Genomic DNA, 19,570 nt, shown 5'->3' with positions numbered 1-19,570 from the left:
CGGATGTGAGAGCTGGACCTTAGGGAAGGCTGAGCGAAGGAAGATCGATGCTTTTGAGCTGTGGTGTTGGAGGAATGTTCTGAGAGTGCCTTGGACTGCGAGAAGATCCAACCAGTCCATCCTCCAGGAAATAAAGCCCGACTGCTCACTGGAGGGAAAGATACTAGAGACAAAGTTGAAGTACTTTGGTCACATCATGAGGAGACAGGAAAGCCTAGAGAAGACAATTATGCTGGGGAAAGTGGAAGGCAAAAGGAAGAGGGGCCGACCAAGGGCAAGATGGATGGATGGCATCCTTGAAGTGACTGGACTGACCTTGAGGGAGCTGGGGGTGGTAACGGCCGACAGGGAGCTCTGGCGTGGGCTGGTCCATGAGGTCACGAAGAGTCGGAGACGACTGAACGAATGAACAACAAGAGAGACTTCTTCCAGCATTTAGGTGGTTCCCGATTGTGTGAAACAATTTCATCAACAAGTGTTAAAGAGAGGGAAGTATCTTTAAGACCTCATTACCTCTGAGGATGCTTTCCATAGATGCAGGTGAAACGTCAAGAGAATGCCTCTAGAACATGGCCATATAGCCTGAAAAACCTACAACAACCTATCTTTAAGATTCTTGGTATGCAACACCTTTCTACTTTGGATCTGTGTCTGTCTCTCAGATGTCATAGGGTTTCTTGTGCAAGCAACACAAGCATAAACCTGAGAGAGGAAGAATGCATTGCTAAACATGTGGGTGTCTTCAGATGGCATTGTAATTTGAGGAAGACTCAAGAGCTGCCCTTTTCTACAGCTTTACATCATACTTGCAAACACTTGTCTGTGAGCTGCGTAGTCTGGGAAATGTTTAAATATCCAGTCCAAAGATAGAGAGGCTAGCATTCACGGATCCACTCCCTTCCAGAGCTGCTGCTCTCTAGATTTGTTTGAAAACAACCTTCCTTGAGATATGGAGGATGAAGACGGATATATGGCAATAGAAGCTAGAAGAAGGGACCTCTATATGCAGCCCTCTCCAAAGGAGACACAAGGTATTGGCATTGGGGTTGCTGTTGATTTTAGGCTGGCTGTTTGGAGAAAACAACTCTGGATATGTTTTAGTTAAGTGAAAGCTGAGGGTGCATCGACACTGTAGATAGGCCCGTAGCCAGGATTTCGTTTCGGGGGGGGGGGGGGGGCTAAATTTTTTCAGGGGGGGTGGGGGGGCTGAGTTTCGGGGGGGGGGCTGAGTCTGAGTGAAAGAGGGTCTAGCCTAGCAAACCTTTTGTATCATTACCCCCAATACCCCCATGCATATGGGATATATTGAGTATGGTGATCAGATCATGATATGAATAAACGTAACAGTTTAAATAATGCACCAGTAAGGCCTTTTCGTGAACCACCATGAGAATTTCGGGGGGGGGGGTGAAGCCCCTTAAGCCCCCCACCCCCCCCCCCCCCCCCCCGGCTACATGCCAGACTGTAGAGTTAACGCAGACTGACTCCACTTAAACTGCCATGGCTCAATGTGAGGGAATCATTGCAACTGTAACTTTAGAAGGACTATAGCCTTCTCTGGCAAAGAGTGCTGGTGCCCCCACCAAATTACAATTCTCATCAATCCATAGTTTTGAGCCATGACGATTAAAATGATGTCAAACTGCATCAATTCTACAATGTCTATGAGCCCTGATGGCACAGCCCTGTCCTGAGCACTGTAATCACAGCTGAGTTTAACTACCTTAAGGGCTAGTTTTCTGTTTCTCCAAATTAGAAGAATAGAGATTCCTTCTAACCATTGGGAATAACTTCTTCACTGTAACAGCTGTTCAACAGTGGAATAGACTGCCTTGAAGTATAGTAAATTCCCCATTCTTTGGAGGTCTTTAAACGAAGCTTGGACGGCATCTTTCAGGAGATTTTTAGTTCTCTATTCCTCCACAAAGGAGGGTTAACTGTATGAATCGCAGCCAACATGGCTCTGTGAGTTCTCAGATTTATAGTTCAGAAACATAATTTGACCATGATTTACTCTCAAGTCAGATCATTCAACCACCTCATCAGTACAAGTGGTTCCACTGTATCCTCTTGGGTTTGGTTCCAGGCTCCCTGTGGATACCAAAATCTGTGGATGCTCAAGTCCCATTAGTACAATGGTGTAGGAAAATAGCATTCCTTATATAAAATGGCAAAAACAAGGTGTACTTTTAGGATTAAAAAAAACAGAATATAGATTTGTGTGTGTGTGTGTCAGGAGCACTTGAGAAACTACAAGTCACTTCTGGTGTGAGAGAATTGGCCGTCTGCAAGGACATTGCCCAGGGGACACCTGGATGTTTGATGTTTTACCATCCTTGTGGGAGGCTTCTCTCATGTCCCCACATGGGGAGCTGGAACTGACAGAGGGAGCTCAACCAGCTCTCTCCTTGCCCTTGGCAAGAATGGCAAAGTCAGAGGCTATAAATTAAAGGGCATTTTTAGTTGTGCCATCTTCTCTGTCTTTCTCAAGGGATTCATCTGATTGTCTATATCGTGGTCTTTGTAGGATTACTGTAATAAAAATGATGAAATGGGGCATTCTAGGCAAGAACATGACCAGCTAATAATAGGAATACCCCACCCTAAAATGTTTTGTTGTAGACCTCACATGTGTGACTCACACCCACCTTCAGTCAAATCTTTATAAGACTGTCTTATTGTTAAGAGAAATCTGGGCTATAAAAATCCCCCCCCCCCCCCAAAAACCCTCCAGAAATGGACTATCATATTTTACAAAAGAGAAATCAACAGAGGCCTTTCTAAATTACTGGAAACCTTTTATAACTTATACCCAACCAAAAAAGAATGTGAAGTTACTTTTGTGATTTGAAGATTTACAAGAATCAAATGAAACTAGAAAATAGAAGGAGAGATCTTATATATAGTATGAGAAGTTGGATAATGCATAATGGCGCACTTAACATGCCTCTGAAGAACAAGGTGGCAACTCAAGTTTTGAAAACTTTTCAGCATTTCTTATGTTTAAACATACATTTTAGGTACCTTCTCACTGCCATATATAATCCAGATTATCTGTTTTGAACTGGATTATATGTCAGTGTAGACTTAGGCCTTTTCTACACTGCCATATAATCCAGTTCAAAGCAGATAACCTGGATTTTGTATAGCAATGTAGAAGGGCCTATGTATCACTATATCTGAGAAAGAAGGAAGGGATTAGTTTAGGTAAATGTACAAGTAGGATTAAAATTCTCTGTTATGCGAACTAGATAAGCAATGTGTAAAAACTTATACTCAATAAAAAGATTTTTAAGACAAGAGTGTCCCCAGGAAATGCTGAATCCAGAAGCTTGCATGACACCAAAAAAACCACCTTCATGCTGACTAGTGCAAAGACCTGCAATGAGGAAGTTCCCCAAAAGAAATGTATAGTATCTGTTTTGGAAATTTGTCATGCCTGCCATTACATCATAGCCTAAGACATTAGTCTTTTCATAATTAGCACTGTTTTTTTTCTCAGTGTAAATGATCAGTGACTGTACTTATCTTGTTCAAGGCTGCTAGCAAATAGGTAGTGATTTGCAGGCTAGATAGCCACCCTTGGATCTTGAATATGGAAAAAGATGCATAAATAATAAATAAATGGGGTCTGCAGTAATGTAAAACAAAACCATCCTCTGATTTTATTCCCCAACCTTGGTTTAAAACAGTGGTTTCCAACCTGTGGTCCACGAGAATGAAAATATGGTCTGCAGCCTCACCATTATTACACTGTTGCCTTAAATTCATGTGGCAATGAGACAACTGGTCTCACGAAACCCTCTTATAGTGCCGAGGGAACTGGGATGTCAAGAGGGGAGAGGCTGACTACCCACAAAAGATTACATCACACCAGCTCTAGATTTTTTAATATGGTTTTCTGTGGGCGAGCAAATGGCAACTACTAGATGGCATACGTTCTGTATCAGAAATTAGAGCTAATGTGGTGTAGCCAATGCAGTTTTCTGAATCAGCACCCCACATAACCAAACCGAATCTAAAGTTGACCAAAAACCGATTTGTAACCCTTTTGGTACTAATGTTGGGGAGTGGTCCCTGGTCAGAGTGGTCCCTGGTCAAAAAAAGGTTGGGAACCTCTGGTTTAAAATGATATTTACCATTTAAATTTATTTTGTACAGATTCATCTTCCAAATGCTGCAAAATCACTACAGTCGCTTTCCTGATTGGAAGCCTTGCTCTGAATGTGGCTCTAATTACTCTTATAATAGGTAAGTTTCTATCAGATTCTTATATGTTGTAGGTTTGGCCCACCTTTTCCAAACATCATACCTTCCAGGACAGTCCTAATCAATCTGCTGCCACCCCACTTTTCCAGCTGATGACAACATGTCCTACCTTTTCTATCTTCCTTCCACTTTCCCCTTTTGTCTTTATCTTACTTCAATGTCTGCAAAATGAGTTCAAAGTGCCAAAGCAGTTTAGAGCTCATGAAATTCTGTGATTTGTAAAATCAAAGAAAGTATGACCTAGATGTCAAACTGGTTTGAAAAGCAGGAGAAGAAAAAGGACAGCATCAGTGTTTAAGATGCCACATCAAAAGGGGAATATTATGGTTCTTTTTAAGGGTCTGCCATGGCCTCTTTACCCGTTGTTTTTAAATAAAGTTAAAACAGTTCCAGCTCAGCCTTTCTGTCTGAACGTATCTCCCCTATGAACACTCCTGGAGATTAAGAATGTCTGGGGAGGCCCTGCTCTCGGTCCCACCTTCTTTGCAAGCGCGGCTGGTGGGGACAAGAGGCAGGGCCTTCTCAGTGGTGGCTCCTCGGCTCTGGAACTCCCTCCCAAGCAATATTAGATCAGTTCCCTCCCTCCTAGCCTTTGGAAGGACAGGAAAGAACTGGCTCTGGAAGCAGGCTTTTGAAAACTAATGCAGTGAAATAACTTTAATGTGGAATAATGTGCAATTGTCTTCGAAATGGCCTTAGGCTCTGATCCATGGATGGCGTGTTTTTAACACTGGAGTGTATTTTATTATGTTTAATATGTATTAATTTTAATTTTAATCCAATTTATTTTAAGTCAATATTGTATGTTTTAAGGCACTACATAAGTGCCACTGGTAAACCGCCTTGACTCCCCCTTGGGGTAGACAAAGGTGGGATATAAATAAGGTAAATCTACATAAATAAAAATGTCATGTTCGTTTGTGGAATTAACATAACTCAAAAACCACTGGATGAATTGACACCAAATTTGGACACAATACACTTATCAGGCCAATGAGTGACCATCACTCATAAAAACACTGAAAAAACACAGCAGAAGGGGCTTAAAATCCAAAAAAGCAAAAAAGATGATACAGCACATGTGCAAAAATGGCTCCCCGGCAAACAAAACATACAATAGCATATCCACACTCTTTTCCGGACTACAGCTCCCAGCATCCCCTAGACCAGGCCCTTTAGGAGAGAGGGATGATCCAAATGCACTGCTTCAAAGATGCAAGCTTTCTTCTCCCTGGATTTCTTTGAGAGCATCCCAATTCCTGCATATTTCCAATTTCCTATTCCTGGTCTGCAACTCCCAGCAATCCTCCGGATAGATAGATTAGATAGAGATAGGCAGGTAGGTAGATAGATTGATCAGGAGGACTGCTGGGTGTTGCAGTCCAATAATTACCGGGTAGAAAAAGAAGAAAGAGGAGAAAGAGGAAGGGAAAGAAAAGGTGGGGGGTAAGGAAAGAAGGAAGGAAGGAAGGAAGGAAGGAGAAAGAGGGAGGGAAGGTTGGCCACAGTAACATGTGGCAGGTACAGCTAGTAAATAACTAAAGTGGCTGCAGTCCTGTCTAAGGATGTATCTACATTGTAGAAGTAACACAGCTTGACAGCACTTCAATTACCATGGCTCAGTGCTATGAAATCCTGGGAGCTTTACAAGGTTTTGCTCTGCCAAAGAGTGCTGGTGCCTCCCCAAACTACAACTTCCGGGATTCCACAACATTGAGCAATGGCATTTAAAGTGTATTAATTCTACAATACAGAGGCACCCTCAATTTTCCCACTTCTTCTTCCCTGGGTTTTCCCAGAAGCAGACGTTCAGCCCACAGCTGCCAAGATCTTTGCATACTCCTGCTCAATGGTTTCAGCATAGGTGTGTCCCTTTGCTAAAATGACAGAGCATGTTAGGAATTGCACTTCAACACTTTAGGAGAATGCTAGATTGGAAAAGCCTTTTGTAGAGGAATGCTTTACTCAAAGCCCTTGGCTAGTAGTCCCTGTTGGAAAAGAAAGAAACAATAGAACCAAAGGGGCACAGATTTAGCCAGTCCCTGAAACATTGGAAAGCAAACATTGGAAAGCAACCTGGATTTCAGTAAGGCCTTCGACAAGGTCCCCCATGACCTTCTGGCAAGGAAACTAGTCCAATGTGGGCTAGGCAAAACTACGGTGAGGTGGATCTGGAATTGGTTAAATGGACGAACCCAGAGGGTGCTCACCAATGCTTCCTCTTCATCCTGGAAAGAAGTGACGAGCGGAGTGCCGCAGGGTTCCGTCCTGGGCCCGGTTCTGTTCAACATCTTTATTAATGACTTAGATGAAGGGCTAGAAGGCAGGATCATCAAGTTTGCAGACGACACCAAATTGGGAGGGATAGCCAATACTCCAGAGGACAGGAGCAGGATTCAAAGTGATCTTGACAGATTAGAGAGATGAATGGCCAAAACTAACAAAATGAAGTTCAACAGTGACAAATGCAAGATACTCAATTTTGGCAGGAAAAACGAAATGCAAAGATACAGAATGGGGGACAATGCCTGGCTTGAGAGCAGTACGTGTGAAAAAGATCTTGGAGTCCTCATGGACAACAAGTTAAACATGAGCCAACAATGTGATGTGGCGGCAAAAAAAGCCAATGGGATTTTGGCCTGCATTAATAGGAGCATAGTGTCTAGATCTAGGGAAGTAATGCTACCCCTCTATTCTGCTTTGGTTAGACCACATCTGGAATATTGTGTCCAATTCTGGGCACAATATTGACAAGCTGGAATGTGTCCAGAGGAGAGCGACTAAAATGATAAAGGGTCTGGAGAACAAGCCCTATGAGGAGCGGCTTAGGGAACTGGGCATGTTTAGCCTGAAGAAGAGAAGGCTGAGAGGGGATATGATAGCCATGTATAAAATATGTGAGAGGAAGCCACAGGGAGGAGGGAGCAAGCTTGTTTTCTGCTTCCCTGGAGACTAGGACGTGGAACAATGGCTTCAAACTACAAGAGAGGAGATTCCATCTGAACATGAGGAAGAACTTCCTGACTGTGAGAGCCGTTCAGCAGTGGAACTCTCTGCCCTGGAGTGTGGTGGAGGCTCCTTCTTTGGAAGCTTTTAAGCAGAGGCTGGATGGCCATCTGTCAGGGGTGTTTTGAATGCAATATTCCTGCTTCTTGGCAGGGGGTTGGACTGGATGGCCCATGAGGTCTCTTCCAACTCTTTGATTCTATGATTCTATGATTCTATATTAAGGTTCATGTCCTAACATCAACACTTTTGGAAAGTTTTCCAGGTGAGAAACGCATCTGCCAGTTCCTGCCCATTGCCTTCCCCTAACTCATGTGAATGGATCCCAGGCAGTTCAACAGGTAACTTGAACTTTCTTCTGTACATCAACTCCTTCTATTAACATGCATTCCTTTGACCATGGCAGCCTTTCTAGACCAGTCTAATTGACCCTGGTCATAGAGCAGAGTAAGAGGACACTGCTCAAATGTCTTGGTAGGTCAAATCACTCTAGACCTGTCATGAAAGCAAGAAAAACTGGTTAGGTTTGATTTTTGGAATGCCAGTTTGTCAGGCAATGGGAGCTATAAATAACATATTTAGGCCAAGGGTATGAAACCAGCTATAGGGGCTGCGGTAGCACAGTGGGTGAAACCACTGAGCTGTGGGACTTGCTGACTGAAAGGTCGGCAGTTCAAATCCACAAACTGGGTGAGCTTTCATTGTTAGCCCCAGCTTCTGCCAACCTAGCAGTTTGAAAACATGCAAATGTTAGTAGATCACATTGTTGGCTCATGTTTAACTTGTTGTCCATGAGGACTCCAAAATTAATTTAGTTTTAATTTTAAGTTGCATGTTATAATTTGGTCTTTTATGTGGGTCTGTTTTGGTATATGTGGGTTAATTTTGGTATATGTTAGTTTATGTTGGGTTCAGCATGGTCTGTTCTTATATTTATGTTTATGGTTTTATCAGACATTGAATGTTTGACTTTTTGTTTGTTGGAATCCACCCTGGATCCCCTTGGGGAGATAGGATGGAATATAAATAAAAATATATTATTATTATTATTATTATTATTATTATTCTATTCTTTTATGATTATATGATTCTAAGGGAAGGAATAGTCCCTGGGCCCTTCTACACAGCCATATAACCCAGAATATCAAGGCAGATAATCCACAATAACTGCTTTCAACTGGAGTATCTGAGTCCACACTGCCATATAGTCCAGTTCAATATGGATTTTATCCAACTGTGTGGAAAGGGCCTGAGAGGGGGCAAGCTTGCTTCTCTAGAGGCTAGGACACAGCGCAATGGATTCGTCAGATCAATTAATAAAGTATCAATAATAGGCAGATTCGAAGCCATAACAACCAAAGATAATTTCTAGTTTTACATAGGGGCCATATGCCTCTAAAGGTCAGTTGCTAAGGTAAAATGGGAAACAATGGAGAAACAGCTTTCAAATTGTATTTATAGTTGTGCAAAAAGTATCTTGGAACCGCTCCGCAAAAAAACAAATTCTACCTAAGCATTAGGAAGAACTTCTTGATGGTAAGAGCTGTTTGACGTGGAACATGCTGCCTAGGATTATGCTGGTATCGTCTCCTCTGGAAGTTTTAAAACAGAGGCTGGATGGATGTCTATTTGTTGGGAATGCTTGAGTTGTGTTTTCCTGCGTGGCAGAATGGGATTAGACTGAGTGGTCCCTTGGGTCTTTTCCAACTCCATGATTCTATGATAACCTGATCTACCTTACATGGCCGGAGTGAGAATAAAGCAAGAATAAGGGAAACAGTACATGCTAGATGTAAGCGTAACCATCTTTCCTTTCTCTTATAGAAGGTGTACGTCTGGACCCCAATACTGCTCATCGACGGATCATCATCTCTCCAGATCAGAGAAGTGCCAAATGGGGATCAGAAGAGCAGCCTCGTCCCAACAATACTGAACGATTTGACCAGCAAGTTTGGGTCCTGGGCCAAAAAGGTTTCACCTCAGGAAAACACTGCTGGGAGGTTGAAGTGAAGGGCAATGGGGAGTGGGCCGCGGGGGTCGCCAAGCAGTCACTGAAAAGAAAAGGGTTGCCTGATTATAGCACCACAGAAGGCATCTGGGGCATTGGGGAATACTGGGGACTGGGTAATTATTTAGCTTTCACAGCCCCCCAACACACCCCACTTTCCTTTGACAAGAAGCCACGGATGATTCGGGTCTTTCTGGACTATGACAACGGAAAGGTGGAATTTTTCAATCCCGAAACCAAATCTTCCATCTACACTTTCTCTTCAGCCCCATTTTCTGGGGAAACAATCTTACCTTGGTTCCGTGTGTGGGACGGAACTGAACTTGTCCTACATCCCTGAGACATTGCCATTGGCACCAAACTGGTCCTTCTGTAGACTGGAGCATCTTGCAGCATTCATGGACTGCCAATCCACATTGAAGAGGAGTGGGCAACAGAGGGCCACCATGCATTTTGGCAAACAACCCCCATCTGCTCTAGTGAGGGATGATGGGAGATGTAGTCAAAAAGCTTTCAGAAGGTCACTTTCACCTCCATATCTCCACTGCATTGCTATGCTTGAATCCTAGAATGGAAAGGATGATAATAACACAGCTGATTCTTTGTTCCTAAAAAGTGGCTTTGGCCATGGAGATACTCGATACAATGTTCCCTCACTACTTCGCGGTTCAGGTTTAATGGACTCACTGTTTTGTGGATTTTAAAAAATATTAATATATATCATAGTATTTTCACTGTGGGTTTTTGCTGCCGCTCTCCAAGGTGCTTTCCCTCCTCAGTCCTCCCTCCCTCCCTCCCTCCAGCCTTGAAGAGGAGCTTTTGCACAATTAAAACTTGTGAGGAAGTTGTGCCCATACCTTAGGAAGTCAGACTTGGCCACGGTAGTCTATGCTCTAGTGACATCCCGAATAGATTACTGCAATGCACTCTATGTGGGATTGCCCTTGAAGACTGTTTGGAAGCTTCAAATGGTCCAATGGGTGGCAGCCAGACTGTTCACCAGAGCAGTGTACAGAGAGAGGACATCCCTACTTTTGTGTCAGCTCCATTGGCTGTCGGTCTGCTACCGAGCATAATTCAAAGTGCTCACTTTAACCTATAAAGCCCTAAATGGTTCCAGCTCAGCTTACCTGTCTGGACATATCTCCCTCTATGATCCACCTTGGAGGCTAAAATTGTCAGGGGAGGCTCTCTTCTCGGTCCCACCCCACTTGCAAGCGCAACTGGTAGGAACAAGAGGAAGGGCCTCCTCAGTAGTGGCCCCTTGTCTATGGAACTCCCTCCCCAGTGAAATTAGAAGGGCATCCTCCCTCCTAGCTTTCAGGGGTAAAAACTAAAAGCTTGACTCTGGAATCAGGGGATAATGGGAGCAAGGCAATAAGAGATTGTAAATTAATTTTAATGATGCCCCAGACTATGACCTGGACTATGTGATTTTAATTGTTGTTTTAATTGTTATGTTTTAATTGGATGGTTTTAATGTTTGTTTATCCATTGATGTATGTATACATGCGGCGTTGAATTGTTGCCTTTCTAAGGCCGGATTGAGTCCCCTTCCAGGTTAAGAAAGGTGGGATACAAGTATGGTAAATAAATAAATAAATGAGGATGAGGGGCACACTGGTGGGGAAATATTGGGGGTTGGGGAGTATATTTAGTTCTAAATGTAAGTTTAATTGTATGAATATTTTTATTGTATCATAACTAACTGTACTTTAATCTGTATCCATGACACAAATCTTTAATTGTTTTTTTAATTGTTTTTAAATTTTTGTATTTGCCATATTTTTACATTGATTGGGTCGTGTCCTGTTATTGCAAGCTGCCTTAAATCCTCATTGGAAGAAAGACAGCGTAGAAATAAAGTTAAGAAATAAATAAAATACACATAAAGCTGGGCAAGTTGTCTATTGTCTCTAGACCTTCGGGACTCACTAAGACTGGATTTATATGGCCATATAATCCATATTGTCAAAGCAGATAATTCACATTATCTGCTTTGAACTGGATTATGAGTCTACACTGGCATATAATCCAGTTCAAAGCATATAAACTGGATTTTATATTGCAGTGTAGTTGGCTCTACCACCCCTTTATTCCAGATTATTCCAATTCCAAATCCACTCCTGCCAGTCTCATAAGGTTAGTTGATGGAGGATGCTTTCTACCACATCTTTGCCAGACTGGTGCTTTAAGAGCATCATGTGCATGTTTTTCCAATCCACATGAATGGCATCACCTCCTGTACCTTGCTTTGTGTCTTGAGTCAACTTAAGATGTATCGACACTGCACTATATCCCAGAATCTGATTCTAGATCATCTGCTTTGGACTGGATTATATGAGTCTCCACTGCCATATAATCTGGGATAAGAAAAAAGACTGGGATCAGATTCTGGGATATAAGGCAGTCTAGAAGTGGCCTTATTTTTTTGCATCTGTAATAGTTCTATAACACCCCCTCGACGGACTGTCACCTTGCCGTGGTGAGGGGGCTTGCGTGTTCCGATGAACCTGTAGGCACAGCAACTGGAGTCGTGCGCTCCCAGGAGTGGCTGCGGGGGAGGTCCCAGACCAAGAACAGTCCGAAGACCCAAAGACCTCAACGGCGGAGCAGGCGGAGGATAGCATGGCCCATGTTACAACGGCTGCGAAGGCGGAAGAAGGCTGCAACAGACTGAGAAGCCACGGTCATTGTGTTAAACTACATCACCAGTGGAACCTCACTCTGTGAAGACTGTGTGTTGATCAGTTGTGCACTGACCTCCACACATTAAAAAAACCCACGCACAGGCGTCTTCCAAAGAAAATAAAAACCAACCAACCAAAGTCCCATGGCGATTAGCGAGTGGCGACGGGGGCAGGACTGTGAAATCTGGAAGCCCCTAGTCACAGACTGGCACATGGGCGGTGGGTATGGACTCAGTCGTTCTACCTCAAGGACCGAGGCAGTTGAGTAGTTCGGCAGCTGTATCCGCGACTGAGCAGCCCTTTTGAGGATCCACTCTGCTCACCCCACATGGGGAGGGGGCTAGAAAAGGTGCCCTAAACATAGTCTGCCTCTCTCATCCCTGACTGGACTGCCGCGTCCAGTGGGGTCACCACCCTGCGGCCAAAAAAGAAAAATGAACTTTGGTACGTGGAACGTACGGACTCTGATGGACAACAGTGGCAGTGAACGCCCCGAACGCAGAACTGCCATCATTGCAAGGGAGCTGGGACGCTTCAACATCGACATAGCAGCCCTTCAGGAGACCCGGAGAGCAGGGGAGGGACAGCTGAAGGAAGAAAAAGGAGGCTACACCTTCTTCTGGAAGGGACTGCCTGAAGAAGACCAAAGAATGCACGGAGTCGGCTTTGCCATCAGAAATGATCTGGTGAAACATCTGTCCGAAGCACCCACTGGCATCAACGAACGTCTCTCAACCCTCCGAATCAATCTTGCCAAAAACCAACGGGCAACCATCATAAGTGCCTATGCACCAACACTAGATGCTGACGAAGACATCAAGGAGAAATTCTACTGTCAGCTGGACACCGTCCTATCGGGGATACCTAAGGAGGACAAAATCATCCTCCTGGGGGACTTCAATGCAAGAGTCGGGCGAGACTTCGACCTGTGGCCAGGAACCATAGGAAAAGACGGGGTTGGAAACAGCAACCCGAATGGCATCCTGCTTCTCACCAAATGTGCGGAACACAACCTTGTCATCACCAACACGCTCTTCCGCCAGAAAAACAAGTTCAAGACATCATGGAAGCACCCCCGGTCAAAGCATTGGCACCTCTTAGACTATGTAATCACACGTGCCAGAGACCGCCGTGACGTGCTCCTCACAAGAGCCATGACAGGTGCTGACGACTGCTGGACTGACCACAGGCTAATCCGATCCTCGATGGCCATCAAGATCGCTCCCAAGCGCAGACTCCAAGGCAGAAAGACAAGGCGCAAAATGAACACCCAAGCCCTTCAGGAGCCCTCCAGACGAGCCCATCTCCAAACAGCACTCAAGAACCATCTACCCACAGAACACCCCGAAAATGTTGAGGAACATTGGAACAAACTGAAGACCTCCATCATCCAAGCCTGCGAAGAAACTATTGGATACCAAGCCAAGAAACATCAAGACTGGTTTGATGAAAACGACATCGAGATCCAACAGCTAATTGACAAGAAAAGGAAAGCCTTCCAAACATGGCAGAGAAACATCAACTGTGCTGCTAAGAAAAAGATCTACGCTAGTGCAAAAGCCGAGGTCCAAAGAAGGACAAGAGAACTCAAGAACATCTGGTGGACAAAGAAGGCTGAAGAAATACAACACCTGGCAGATACCCATAATGCTCAAGGATTTTTCAAAGCCACAAAGGTCATCTACGGACCAAGAAACCATGGCATACAGCCTCTACGCTCATCAGATGGAACCAAACTCCTGAAGGACCAAAACTCAATTGCACTACGTTGGAAAGAACACTACCAAAGCCTCCTGAACCGCAGCTCCAATGTGGCCGAAGAGGTCCTCTCACAAATCCCGCAACAACAAACCAGGGATGAGCTTGCAGCACTGCCTAGTTTGGAAGAAGCCAGCAATGCCATCAGCCAGCAGAAGAATAACAAAGCCAGCGGACCGGATGGGATCCCTGCTGAAATCTTCAAAGAGGGAGGACCTGAGCTGACACACCAACTCCACCAGCTCATAGAAAAAGTGTGGGTGACCGAGAAAATCCCAGCAGACTTCAAGGATGCCACCATCATCACCCTCTTCAAAAAAGGGGAAAGAACAGACTGCGGAAACTATCGAGGTATCTCCCTTCTAACCTCCGCTGGGAAAATCCTCGCAAGAATCCTTGCAAACCGCCTCCTGCCCCTCTCAGAAGACACCCTCCCAGAATCCCAGAACGGCTTCCGCCCCTCCAGAGGAACCGTGGACATGATCTTCACTGCACGACAGCTCCAAGAAAAATGCAGGGAACAAAACCAACCTCTGTACATGGCATTCATCGACCTTGCCAAGGCATTCGACACAGTGAATCGCAGCGCTCTCTGGACCATCCTCCACAAAATCGGATGCCCTAACAAATTTGTGAACATCCTGCGGCTCCTCCACGATGACATGATGGCAACAGTCTTGGACAGCAATGGCTCCCAAAGTGACCCATTTAAGGTGGAATCGGGTGTCAAACAGGGATGTGTTATTGCCCCAACTCTATTCTCCATCTTCATCGCAATGATACTTCACCTTGTTGATGGGAAGCTTCCCACCGGAGTGGAAATCATCTATCGGACAGATGGCAAGCTATTCAACCTCAGCAGACTGAAAGCCAAAACCAAGGTTACAACAACATCTGTTATAGAACTCCAGTATGCTGATGACAATGTCGTCTGTGCGCATACAGAAGAAGATCTACAAGCCACTCTAAACACCTTCGCAGAAGCATACACGAAGCTTGGCCTGTCACTGAACATTGAGAAAACCAAAGTGCTCTTCCAGCAGTCACCAGCCAACTCCTCCCCAATGCCAGAGATACAGCTTAATGGTGTAACATTAGAAAATGTTGACCATTTCCGCTACCTTGGCAGCCACCTCTCCACCAAAGTCAACATCGACGCTGAAATACAACACCGCCTGAGCTCCGCAAGTGCAGCATTTTCCCGAATGAAGCAGAGAGTGTTTGAGGACCGGGACATCCGTAGGGAGACCAAGGTGCTTGTCTATAAAGCTATTGTCCTCCCAACCCTGCTATACGCCTGTGAGACGTGGACTGTCTACAGACGTCACATGCAACTCCTGGAACGATTCCACCAGCGCTGCCTCCGGAAAATCCTGCAAATCTCCTGGGAAGACAAGCGGACAAACGTCAGTGTGCTGGAAGAAGCAAAGACCACCAGCATTGAAGCGATGGTCCTCCAACATCAACTCCGCTGGGCTGGCCACGTTGTCCGGATGCCTGACCACCGTCTCCCAAAGCAGTTGCTCTATTCCGAACTTATCAACGGAAAACGGAATGTCGGTGGACAGGAAAAGAGATTTAAAGATGGGCTCAAAGCCAACCTTAAAAACTCTGGCATAGACACTGAGAACTGGGAAGCCCTGGCCCTTGAGCGCTCCAGCTGGAGGTCGGCTGTGACCAGCAGTGCTGCAGAATTCGAGGAGGCACGAGTGGAGGGTGAAAGAGAGAAACGTGCTAGGAGGAAGGCGCGTCAAGCCAACCCCGACCGGGACCGCCTTCCACCTGGAAACCAATGCCCTCACTGCGGAAGAAGGTGCAGAGCAAGAATAGGGCTCCACAGCCACTTACGGACCCACAAGAACATTGGAGGACCATCATACTCGGAAAACGAGGGATCGCCTAAGTAAGTAAGTTCTATAACAGTTTAGCGATAAGTAAAGGTAAAGGTTTTCCCCTGACATTAGGAATTGTGGAAGCTGAAGTACAAAACACCTGGAGGACCCAAATTTGCCCATGCTTTGGATAGCATGTGCCATATTTTTAAAAAGTTGATTTCAAACAGCTTGTGAGATAGCTTAGGATATGAGAATTGACCCAAATCAGAGTTTTAGAGTTACGAAAACTGGGAGTTTAGGGTGTTATCATCGGACTTGGTAGATCTGGATTTAAGACCTCTGTGAGCTATGAAACTCACTGGGTGGCTGATGGGAATTACAGTAATGGTTCCCAAACTTTGATCCTCCAGCTAATTTTGGACTTCAACTCTTAGGTTCATTCTATACTGCTAAATAATCCAGATTACAAAGCTGATAATCCACATTATCATCTTTAAACTGGATTATATGAGTCTATACTGCTATATAATCCAGTTCAGATAATCTGGATTTTATATGGCAGTGTAAAAGGAGCCTTAGAAGATTCGGACTGATTGCTCATCAGACCTGAAGTCAAAAACATCTGGAGGTTGAAGGATTGGGAATCACCGATTTATAATCTAGCAGAGTCATGTCAGAGGACCTAGAGATTCCTAGTGACAACATATTACTCAAATCCACAAAATAATAAAATTCTGCAAAAGTTAAACCTACTAGAGCCATTCCTGGCATAATTGTAAGCTTTCGAGGTCACTGAATTGTCTGCTAATAAAGTTCCATGACAACTGATAACACCACAACTTGCAAACTTGCTTTTAAAAAAAATCTCAACATGTAATTTTGAATTACTGTTAGGCGCTTTCGAGACCATTTTGACTTAGGCTGACTCTATGAACAAATGCTTTTCAAAGGATTTTGTTGTTTATCATGGTTTTCCGATGTTGCAAAGCCAAAGCCACGACTTTCTTAATTGAGGTCTTCCTCTTTTCTTACTTCCTCCAAATTTTCCCAACATTATTGCCTTTTTCCACTGACTCATGTTTCCTCGTGATGTGTTCAAACTATAACAATCTTAATTCAGGCTTGAGCCACTCTAAAACCCATTTATTTGTCTACCTTTCAAAAGAATGCTGCATTATTAGCTTTTATTATGATTATCCAAGGAATTTGTAATATCTTTTGTTGATGATAATTTACTTTGTTGATCTATCAGGAATCCACTACAAGTCCCTTTAAGGAGATAAGGCAGAATCCAAATAAAGTATTATTATTATTTTAAAATATACCTACAAATACAAAAATATACCCCACTGAAAGCTTTCTGTCACATCAAGTTAAATTCCAACAGTAATTACTTTTTTAAAGGAAATTAACAATAGTTTGGGGGGGGGGGGGGCAGGTGGCACAACACGTTAAACTGCTGAGCTGCTGAATATACTAACTGAAAGGCCGGCAGTTTAAATCCAGGGAGTGGTGTGAGCTCCCACTGTTAGGCCCAGATTCTGCCAACCTAACAGTCTGAAAACATGCAAATGTGAGTAGATCAATTGGTATTGCTTCTGTAGGAAGGTAACTGCACTCCATGCAGTCATGTTGGCCACATGACCTAGGAGGTGTCTATGGACAACCCCGGCTCTTCAGCTTAGAAATGAAGATGAGCACCACTCTCCAGAGTTGGACAGGACTAGATTTAATGTCAAGGAAAACCTTTACCTTTACCTATCAATAGTAAGGGGCTGTGGTGGTGCAGCGGGTTAAAACACTATGCTGCAGAACTTGCTAACCAGAAGGTCAGTGGTTCAAATCCACAGCATGGGGTGAACTCCCACTGTTAGCCCCAGCTTCTGCCAACCTAGCAGTTTGAAAACATGCAAATATAAGTAGATCAATAGCTACTGCTTTGGTGGGAAGGTAATGGCACTCTATGCAGTCATACTGGCCACATGACCTAGGAGGTGTCTACAGACAACACCGGCTCTTTGGCTTACAAATAGAGATGAAAACCACCCCCCAGAGTCTGACGCGACTAGACAATATCAAAGGGAAACCTTTACATTATCAATAGTAAGATTTGAAGAATCATTAACAACAACAACAACAACAACAATCTTTTCTATAACCTGCCCTATCTCCCTGAAGAGACTCAGGGCGGTTTCCAAACAGAATATCAAAGGGAAACCTTTACCTTATCAATAGTAAGATTTGGAGAATCATAAATAACAACAACAACAACAACAACAATATTTTTATAACCTGCCCTATCTCCCTGAAGGGACTCAGGGCAGTTTCCAAACAGAAAAGTGGCAAATATTCATTGTCATAATGAAAATAAACAAACCAAATCAAAACCTATAAATAAACAACATCAATATAAAATTATAATAACTAATTAGGAACAAAATAATTAGTTAAAAGGCATAATAGACTCTCATCAAACACATTTACTTCATATTAAAATCTGACCACTAAAGTGCATAAAATATAAAGTAGTTTACATCTACCAACAGACTGAATATCTATATAATTAGGACTTGAATACCTATATTAATAGGATTAACTACAATAGTAGGATTAAATATCAATATTAGGGAAAGTAATCACATACTTTCTCTCAAATTTTCAATATTATGTATCAAATATTTAAAGTATCCTATTTTGGTAACTACTGTGTAACCATTCCCTGGACAGTTTTACGTTATTTCTTTCTCGTTTTTCTTCTTGTTTTAATATAGTATGTTAATATAGGTTCTTGTGAGTTTTTTCAGGCTAATAGTCTGCAGTGCCTTTCATTTTCCTTGATCCGTGTTTGGGCAAAGCTGCATTTGGTGGTCCCTATGTAGACTTGTCCACAGCTGCATGGTATATGGTAAACTCCTGCAGAGGTGAGAGGATCCCACCTGTCCTTTGCTGAACGTAACATTTGTTGAATTTTCTTGGTGGGTCTGTAGATTGTTTGTATGTTGTGTTTCCTCATCAGCTTCCCTATGCGGTCAGTGGTTCCCTTGATTTATGGCAAGAACACTTTTCCTCTGGGTGGATCTTCATCTTTACTCTCGTGGCTTGTTCTTGGTCTTGCAGCTCGAATCAAGGAACATGAAAGGCACTGCAGACTACTTCAACCAGAGAAATCAGCCATAGCAGAGCACCTGATGTACCAGCCTGGACACAGCATATTATTTGAGAACACAGAAATGCTGGACCACTCTCACAACCACCATGTCAGACTACACAGAGAAGCCATTGAAATCCACAAGCATGTGGACAATTTCAACAGAAAGGAGGAGACCATGAAAATGAACAAAATCTGGCTACCAGTATTAAAAAACTCAAAAATTACAACAGCAAAACTGCAGAGAGGAAACAACCAAGCACAACTTAACACCTCTCAACAAAAGATTCCCCCATGCTCAGCCAGGCCTTCAAATGCTAATGAAGGTGGTCAGTTGAAACATTCACACCCAGCTCCAGCAGAGAAGAGCTCTTTGCCCCACCCCAGCCATTCCACAGATATATAAACCCATTGTCCTACTTCCAACAGACCTCACTACCTCTGAGGATGCTTGCCATAGATGCAGGCGAAACGTCAGGAGAAAATGCCTCTAGAACATGGCCATATAGCCCGAAAAAACTCACAAGAACCTATTGATTCCAGCCATGAAAGCCTTCAACAATACATATGTTAATATAGTTAGAGTGCTAGTGCAAGTTGTTGCAAATATATTGTTTGGTTTTGGAGCCTTCCCTTATATGCTGTTTTGTAGTATGTACAATTTATGTGTGTTAATAAACAGATATTTTAGTTTTGTTATATACTTTGCATTGATTGTGCATATCCAGACTCTGCTTCTCTCATTCACCTGCCTTCTGCCAGATGCTTTCTCCCCATAGCCCCGCCTTCAAAGCATTCCCTGGGCCCTGATTGGCTGGCACAAGCCCCGCCCTCGCGTTCTCTAGAAAGCAGCTGC

At 43.7% G+C, this 19,570-nt stretch overlaps 1 protein-coding gene across 1 annotated transcript; it reads left to right on the top strand.

The window, feature by feature from the left end:
- The first annotated feature begins 817 nt into the window (after window positions 1-817).
- On the top strand, window positions 818-10,450 carry LOC132765216 (butyrophilin subfamily 1 member A1-like). Its single transcript, XM_060759446.2, has 4 exons — window positions 818-1,031; window positions 4,162-4,251; window positions 7,533-7,616; window positions 9,100-10,450. The coding sequence occupies exons 1-4, from the start codon at window positions 950-952 to the stop codon at window positions 9,621-9,623; spliced, it is 780 nt and encodes a 259-aa protein (XP_060615429.2). The 5' UTR covers window positions 818-949; the 3' UTR covers window positions 9,624-10,450.
- The last annotated feature ends 9,120 nt before the right edge of the window (window positions 10,451-19,570 follow it).

Source organism: Anolis sagrei, chromosome 2 (genome assembly GCF_037176765.1).
Source record: "Anolis sagrei isolate rAnoSag1 chromosome 2, rAnoSag1.mat, whole genome shotgun sequence".
Classification (NCBI taxonomy): Eukaryota; Metazoa; Chordata; class Lepidosauria; order Squamata; family Dactyloidae; genus Anolis; species Anolis sagrei.
Note: the sequence above shows the minus strand (reverse complement) of the source record. Positions and strands in the feature narration are given on the sequence as shown.